This window comes from Perca fluviatilis, chromosome 12 (genome assembly GCF_010015445.1).
Source record: "Perca fluviatilis chromosome 12, GENO_Pfluv_1.0, whole genome shotgun sequence".
Classification (NCBI taxonomy): domain Eukaryota; kingdom Metazoa; phylum Chordata; class Actinopteri; order Perciformes; family Percidae; genus Perca; species Perca fluviatilis.
In genome coordinates, this window is record NC_053123.1 from 28690595 (window position 1) to 28699254 (window position 8660).

Here is an 8660-nt window from a genome sequence, read left to right on the forward strand (position 1 = left end):
AGTTATCTCATGCCACAGTCACGTAGTTGAAGCACCGTGTCCACACATTTGCTGAAGGTGCGCGGGAACAGGGAATAGCCGAACGGCAGTATGTTGTACTTGCAGGCTCTACCCTGGAAGGTGAAACACAGGACTCGTACAAGCAACTTCTCCCCATTAAGTTGCTAGATTGTAGGTGCTGCTACGTTGATTATAGCCTTTGCATTCAGCTGTATCTGATCCTGTTTTCTATTTACTTGTTCAGGACCTGTTGCCTGTTCCTAATCTGCTCACCAGATGTGCGCTCATTTATTGAAGTTGAAAGGCAGTTTTTTTTTTTTATTTGGCTGGTATGCTACAATTCTTTCTTTGTCTGTATTTTCAATTAAATTTTATTTATAGTATCAAATCATAACACGAGTTATCTCGAGACACTTTACAGATAGAGTAGGTTGAGACCACACTCTATAATTTACAAAGCCCCAAAAATTGCGGTAATTCCCTCAAGAGCAAGCAGTGCGACCAGTGCGACAGTGGCGAGGAAAAACTCCCTCTTGGGAAGAAACCTCGGACAGACCCAGGCTCTTGGTAGGCGGTGTCTGACGGTGCCGGTTGGGGATGCGATGAACAGTGGCGATAATAGTCACATTAATAATGGAACAGTGACTTCAAATGGTAGTCGTAGTAGTTAATGTAATATCAGGGTGCTGCAGGGCGTTACAGGATGTAGCGTGGCCCAGCAGAGCATGGATGGACGTAGCAGGAAGCAGCAGGGTTTAGCAGGACGCAGGATGACATTGCAGGGCACCGCTGAGCTCAGCAGGGAGTGCAGCAGGACCATGGCGACAGCTGCAACCAGGATCTTGGTGCCAACGTTCTCCAAGGAAATACGCTGGGTAAAAAACATAAGGACTCCGGGGAGTAAACTCCCCAGAAGCTAGGATTAATAACAAGCATTTCTGGAACGGGATGCACACAAATGGTAATAGAAAGGGAAGGAGAGAGCAGCTCAGTGTGTCAAAGGAAGGAAGTCCCCCGGCAGTCTAGAACTATAACAGCGTAACTAAGAGAGACAGGTCATAAGGAGAGGTGGCCTGTTCGGGCTTGAAACTCTTCCTTGCCGGAACGGGCTGTGCTTGCCTGCCTCCCTCTACTTTTGTTATATATTATTAATCTAACAATTATGAAGAGAAGCAGGTGGGCCAGTTAGGTGGACACTGCAACTCCTCACTCCCTAACTATAAGCTTTATCAAATAGGAGAGTTTTAAGTTCATTCTTGAAGAATGTGGTGACAGTTTCTGCCCCCCGAACCCAGATTGGGAGCTGGTTCCATAGGAGAGGAGCCTGATAACTAAAGGCTCTGGCTCCCATTCTACTTTTAGAGACTCTAGGTACCACAAGTAACTCTGCATTCTGGGAGCGCAGTGCTCTAGTAGGACAATAAGGTATTAGGAGCTCTTCTAGATATGATGGTGCTTGACCATTTAGAGCTTTGTAGGTCAGGAGAAGGATTTTAAATTCAATCCTGGATTTTACAGGAAGCCAATGCAGAGAAGCTAATACAGGAGAAATATGATCTCTTTTCTTAGTTCTTGTGAGAACATATGCTGCAGCATTCTGGATCAGCTGGAGAGTCTTAAGGGACTTATTTGAGCAACCTGACAGTAGGGAATTACAATAGTCCAGCCTGGAAGTAACGAATGCATGGACTAGTTTTTCAGCATCATTTTGAGACAGGATATTCCTAATTTTGCCAATGTTACGATGATGGAAAAAGGCTGTTCTTGAGGTTTGTTTTAGATGGGCGTTAAAGGATATATCCTGATCAAAAATAACCCCTAGATTTCTGACAGTAGTGCTGGATGCCAGGGCAATACCATCCAGAGTAGCTAAGTCTGTAGATAATGAGGTTTGGAGGTGTTTAGGGCCCAGCACAATAACTTCAGTTTTGTTAGGGTTTAACATCAGAAAATTATAGGTCATCCAGGATTTTATATCTTTAATGCACGCTTGAAGTTTAGCTAGCTGATTGGTTTCGTCGGATTTGATTGACAAGTATAATTGGGTGTCATCCGCATAACAGTGAAAGTTAATTGAGTGTTTCCTAATAATATTACCAAGACGAAGCATATATAAGGAGAATAAAATTGGTCCAAGCACTGAGCCTTGTGGAACGCCATGGCTAACTTTAGCGTACTTGGAGGATTTATCGTTAACATTAACAAATTGAGATCGATCAGAGAAATAGGACTTAAACCAGCTTAGAGCGATTCCTTTAATGCCAACTAAGTGTTCCAATCTCTGTAACAGGATTGTATGGTCAATAGTGTCAAATGCAGCACTAAGATCTAGTAGAACAAGAATGGAGACAAGTCCTTTGTCTGCAGCAGTTAGAAGGTCATTAGTATTTGAGTCCTCTGTGTTGCAGAAATTCACTTATCTTGACAGTATGATCTGGCCAGTCATTGACTTGGCAGACATTCACCTGCACTGACATTTTCTTGGCATGTGTTTCGAGTGACTTAAAGAAGTTTTCTTTGTTGAAGAACCCGACTTCCTGAAGTCAGTCCCTGTCATCTGAAAGTGAGACCCTGAGTTTGTCCAAGAAGTGGCGTATCAATGATTCCTGTCCACACCGTGCATGTGTATACCTGGGGGTGTCAGAAACGTTTTTTTACTCACATATCTACAGATAAACTCTCAATTTAATCTGTGTAGCTGCCTGCAGGGCGCTGTCTCAGCGATGTCTCACAGGTATAACTGCCACCTAAACTGAAGCATTTATTTAGGCTTTAAGTCTGTTTTACCATTATGCGAGCATTAAATCAAGATTGATGCTAAATAAAAAGACACTGAACAATATATATACCCACATTTTACACCCAGCGGAGCAGTGTGTGCGGTAGTGATGCGCTGGGAGAGCAGCTAGAAGCTGTCAGAGTGCTGAAATCATGGTGCTCACAATATTTTATGTAGACTTTCATAGCTGTATGGTATATGATTTTTTGTTTATTTTCATTTGAAGAGGTTACAAGATGTGTTTAATTGATGTGTACTGTATATCTGAGGGTTGAGTTTTTATCTGATGACTTAGTTAACTTTGTGTTCTTCAAACAGCAATGAAACTGAGAAACAATCCTCTGGAGATGGCATGTATTTTCCTTGTTTAATGTTTATGTTTAATATTTAGCACAGTCAATGGTTTATTGAAGATGCAAAGAAATCAGACCAACTTCATGACATAAGACCAAAAGTCTTAGTCTCAGTACACTCACCTAAAGGATTATTAGGAACACCCTAGTAATACCGTGTTTGACCCCCTTTCGCCTTCAGAACTGCCTTAATTCTTGGTGGCATTGATTCAACAAGGTGCTGGAAGCATTCTTTAGAAATGTTGGCCCATATTGATAGGATAGCATCTTGCAGTTGATGGAGATTTGTGGGATGCACATCCAGGGCACGAAGCTCCTGTTCCACCACATCCCAAAGATGTTCTATTGGGTTGAGATCTGGTGACTGTGGGGGCCATTTTAGTACAGTGAACTCATTGTCATGTTCAAGAAACCAATTTGAAATGATTCGCTTTATGACATGGTGCATTATCCTGCTGGAAGTAGCCATCAGAGGATGGGTACGTGGTGATCATAAAGAGATGGACATGGTCAGAAACAATGCTCAGGTAGGCTCTGGCATTTAAACGATGCCCAATTGGTACTAAGGGGCCTAAAGTGTGCCAAGAAAACATCCCCCACACCATTACACTACCACCACCTCCAGCCTGCCCAGTGGTAACAAGGCATGACGGATCCCTGTTCAAATTCTGTTTACACCAAATTCTGACTTTACCATCTGAATGTCTCAACAGAAATCCAGACTCATCAGATCAGGCAACATTTTTCCAGACTTCAACTGTCCAATTTTGGTGAGCTTGTGCAAATTGTAGCCTCATTTTCCTAATTTTAGTGGAGACCCGGTGGGGTCTTCTGCTGGTGTAGCCCATCCGCCTCAAGGTTGTTCGTGTTGTGGCTTCACAAATGCTTTGCTGCATACCTTGGTTGTAACAAGTGGTTATTTGAGTCAAAGTTGATCTTCTATCAGCTTGATTCAGTCGGCCCATTCTACTCTGACCTCTAGCATCAACAAGGCATTTTCGCCCCCCAGGACTGCCACATACTGGATGTTTTTCCTTTTTCAGACCATTCTTTGTAAACCCTAGAAATGGTTGTGCGTGAAAATCCAGGTAACTGAGCTGATTGTGAAATACTAAAACCAGCCCGTCTGGCAGTTTGGAGTTCAGGAGATTGTCTAGACCTTAACCACACCCCTAAATACATTGAAGCAGCTGCCATGTGATTGGTTGATTAGATAATTGCATTAAAGAGAAATCTTACAGGTGTTCCTAATAATCCTTTAGGTGAGTGTAGTTGTATGTTGTATAGTGTGATTTTAGTTTGTACATTAAAAAAGCAACAACAGGGTGCCTGGGTAGCTCACCTGGTAGAGCGCGCGCCCATATATAGAGGTTTTCTCCTCGGGTTTGACTCCACCCTACGGCCCTTTGCTGCATGTCATTACCCCTCTCTCACCCCTTTCACATCTTAAGCTTTTTTTACAAATAAAGGCCTAAAAATGCCCCAAAATAATCTTAAAAAAGCAACATCAAAGAACAGTAATCATACAGTCATATTTATTATATTTTGAGTTTTGGAAGTTAACGGTAATGGCTGACTCTTAGCTTTAAACGTGTTAGAAGGATACGGCAGCATTAAAGGTCTGACACGACATCACCAGAAAAGATGCAGTACAAAGTGCCTACTAATGTCTTTGGGTCACAGAATTCACTGATGTATTAACCCTTAGATGCATGACCTACCAATACCTACACTCTTCTATGAGTGGGGTCAAAAATGACCCCAATTAGAATGAATGCGTTTTATGCAGTAAACTTAATAAAGTCAAAAAACTACTTACTACTTAACAATACAATATCATACACACACACACAGACAGACAGACAGACAGACAGACACACACACACCTCATGATTGTGCTCAAGAGTATATTCACATAGTGTGCATGTCTAAGGGCAGCACGGTCTCACAGCAGTTCGTGAAATGGTCACGTTATTTTTAATCTATTGATTCGTGTACACAGACACGATTATCTCGTTGCTGATGATGTCATTTATTAGTGTGGTCAGCATATAATGGGAAGCATCTATACGGAAGTTGGGTTTTGGAAAGGAAGCACGGGGAAAAGACACACCACACCGACGCCCCACAACAATGGGATGCTGATGCGCCACAACAATGGGACGGTTGGGTTTAGCAAAAGAAGCACGGTGAAAGGACACGCCACACGCAATCCCCAGTCTCTGGGATGCCGGGGTTGGGACGGTTGGGGGTTTATGCCGGAATGTGAACCCCGGTCTCCGTGGTGAAAGTCCTGTGTTGTTCGACCCATCCACCACCCCCCCAACCAACCTCTTTACTTGGATTTTCGGCATTTAATACTACTCGCTACTGTAATCGTGCTGTGATCACGAAATATGCTTCCCATTGAAATTCATTAGTTTAAAAATCGTCCTCACCAACACAAAAAAATGAGAAAAACGTGTCCTTGTACATGAATCTATAGATTAAATAATGTGACCATTTTACGAACTACTGAGAAATGCTGTAAATGCTAGAAGGTTTAGAGCCACTACTAAAAATAATAAATCATTTTGAAATCATATTTGCTCTACTGAAAGCGCATGAAATCTTGCAAAACGTGCTTGTCTTTATAGCTTGTAACTTTTGTCACATTCCATAGACTAAACCCTAACCCTAACCCTAACCCTTTTTTTAATTGATTAAAATAACCATAAGTTGCAGCCATAATATTTAGAGTCTATGGCTGCATCGCAGTTACTGACAGGAAATGTAAACACACCAATATTTAGTTTCATCAAGGCTGAATGTCATCGTGATACATTGTAACTGTTGAGCACTGAAATTAATTTTCAACTGGAAATGTCAAAGTGCCAACAGACCTTTCTGACATGTTGGTGGTAACCAGTTAGAAATTATATAACTAACCACATAACTGCCTCTTGAAAAAACTACTTACTACTTAACAATACTTCCAACTTAAACTTCAAAGTATTTGTATAACTTAACTCATGGTAAGGGAATTAAGGTCAAGTAAAGTAAACATGAAGGGATTTTGGTAAGCACTGTTTTAAATAAGAATACACTAATGCACTGTTAGTAGCAGTGATCAGATCAGTAATTGGTAGAGAGTATTAAAAATAATGTTAACATTTAGTAAAAATAAACTTCAGGGTGGTGAGACTGCTGCCATTAGATGTGTGGATCAACAGTAAATGTGTACCTGACAGTCACAGTTGATAAAAACCAACGGCTCCTAGGGTTAACCTTTGAAATTCCAAAGAAAATGCTTGGGGTAATTTTTGACCCCACGTATGGAAAAGTGTGGTACTGATACAAAACATGCAATTACTTAAAAAATATAACAATTAGATAAAAATCCAAATGGCCTCATGTCAAAGACAACCTATTTGAGGAATACATGGAAGATTAAATGATAAAAATGTAAAATTACAAAGATATTGCAAAAAAACAACCGCTGGGGTCATTTTTGACCCCACTTATGCATCTAAGGGTTAACAAGGGTACAATTTCCTATATTACTATTAATGCGGATATTACACCTTCAAAATACAACTAGAAGTTGTGACTTTAACCCCACAGTTACTTATCAAAACAACTGTGCTTGAGTACAGAGCCAGCACAACCACAATGTGTCACAATCCTGATACAGACTGCACAGCAAAACTAGGGATGGTGCTTCGTTCAAAATACACACAAAAGAACAAACCCTAAGTAGCTTACATTAGTAGTATTCTCAGAGATATTACATTGTTACATACCCAATGCATAGACACATGATATGCATGTAAGAGTGACAACAATGTGCAAAACTGTTCATTTAGAGGCTACACTTTACCCAGAGTCTTACATCTTATATTCAATTACAAAGAAACATGACCAAGTACATTTTTCTGTTCATGCTAAGGGATAATAATGGAACCATGCAGAGTCTATCTACAGCATGTTGGCCTCACAGGAATTAGGTTGGAATATCTTGAGTGTAAGAATGAAATGCATTGATTTTCTAAACCAGGGATAGAAAAAGGCATAGATCACAGGGTTGAGACAGGAGTTAAAATAGAACAAACATATTACAGATGCAGCAGATGAAGCATTAAGCAAGTTATCTTGGCCTGTAAGGGTGACACAATAATATGGGCAGAAACATATTAGAAACACAACTACAACAACACCGAGAGTCTTGGCTGCTTTCATTTCAGATTTTTTAGCAGTTACTTTCACTGAAAACTGGAGTGTGACAGCTGCAATATGAGACCGCACGGCACGAGCCTGAGAAACAGCCACCATAAACACTCTCATGTACAGAACAACAATAACAGTAACGGGAACAATAAATGAAAAAATAGCATCTGCTATTCCAGCAATGTAGGTGACAAAATTGTTACACTCTCCAAAGCAGGAGTTAAACCTGCCTGGTTGTTTAAGGGTATCTTTTAGAACCAGACTTTGAAAGATTCCAGAACATATCCAACACAGACAAACACAGACTAGAACTCTTTTGTCTGTGACTTTAGTGGAGTAATGCAGAGGATCACAAATAGCAACATAGCGGTCAACTGATATGAGCACCATGGTTCCTACTGAGGCAGAGGTGATAATGTATGATACACACTGATACACAACACACATAATGTCACCGAGGAACCAGCAGCCATCTATGAGCATAATTTGAAAGAACATTAGGAGGCCCACAAAGAAATCTGAAACAGCTAGAGAGAGGAGGAGGAGGTTGGTGGGGGTTTGAAGCTGCCTGTAGAAAAAGTCCAACAGTATATTTATCATTACTTATAGTATCAATTATCATGCAGATGAAAGCATATAGAACAAAGACTGAAATGCAAAAAACATTGTTAGGAAAATATTTTGCCACAGTTTGAGATCAAGCAATACTTGTTATTACTATCTACCAGTTCCATAAATGAATTATATATTTGACTACCTGAAGTGGGAGATGGAGATGATGACCAGCAGGTTAAGAGTCACAGTGAGCAGAGAGATGGAAGACAGCAGAATGTAAATCAGCATGGACTCAAAGTAAGGACGCATTGGCTTCCTGCAGGAGGTGTTGAGGAGTTGTGGGAAGCAGAGTTCTGTTCCCTCCAAGGTCTCCATCACCAGAGAGAGGAGACACTGCTAAACTCTCACAGCTTTCTGACCAAAGCTTTATGTCATACAACAACAATGATTTATCTCTATCCTCCCTGCCCACACCTCCTTCCTCCTAACCGCTATTGCTGATTTCCTCTCCCTGGAGATTTAAATACTGTTTTCTGTGCTCATCTTCCTCAATCTCAATCTTCGACCTTCCCTCAGTGTCTTCCATCTTCCATCCTCCCTTTTATCTTCCTACTTTTTCCTTTCAATTCTCTCTGCACTTCATTTTCTATAGTAATTAAAATGCAAACAAGCTTGCACCAAAGGGCTTCACAAAGACAGATATATGTATAAAAGCATAAAACATATACGTACTGTATGTGCATATGCAAGATTTTGTTTGTTTCATG

General features: G+C 40.8%; 1 protein-coding gene across 1 annotated transcript; it reads right to left on the reverse strand.

Annotated features, from left to right (window-relative positions):
- Positions 1-7089: 7089 nt before the first annotated feature.
- Positions 7090-8268, reverse strand: LOC120570123 (trace amine-associated receptor 13c-like). The gene is made up of 2 exons (XM_039818346.1): positions 8096-8268; positions 7090-7906 (listed from the first exon to the last, which is right to left on the reverse strand). The coding sequence occupies exons 1-2, from the start codon at positions 8266-8268 to the stop codon at positions 7090-7092; spliced, it is 990 nt and encodes a 329-aa protein (XP_039674280.1).
- Positions 8269-8660: the final 392 nt, after the last annotated feature.

Bases quoted from the DNA above. Each gene is read 5' to 3' on its own strand.
- LOC120570123 (XM_039818346.1), bottom strand. From the start codon at position 8,268: ATGGAGACCTTGGAGGGAACAGAACTCTGCTTCCCACAACTCCTCAAC. The intron at 7,907-8,095 runs GTAGTCAAATAT...CTTTTTCTACAG, and splicing joins ATCTCCATCTCCCACTTCAG to GCAGCTTCAAACCCCCACCA.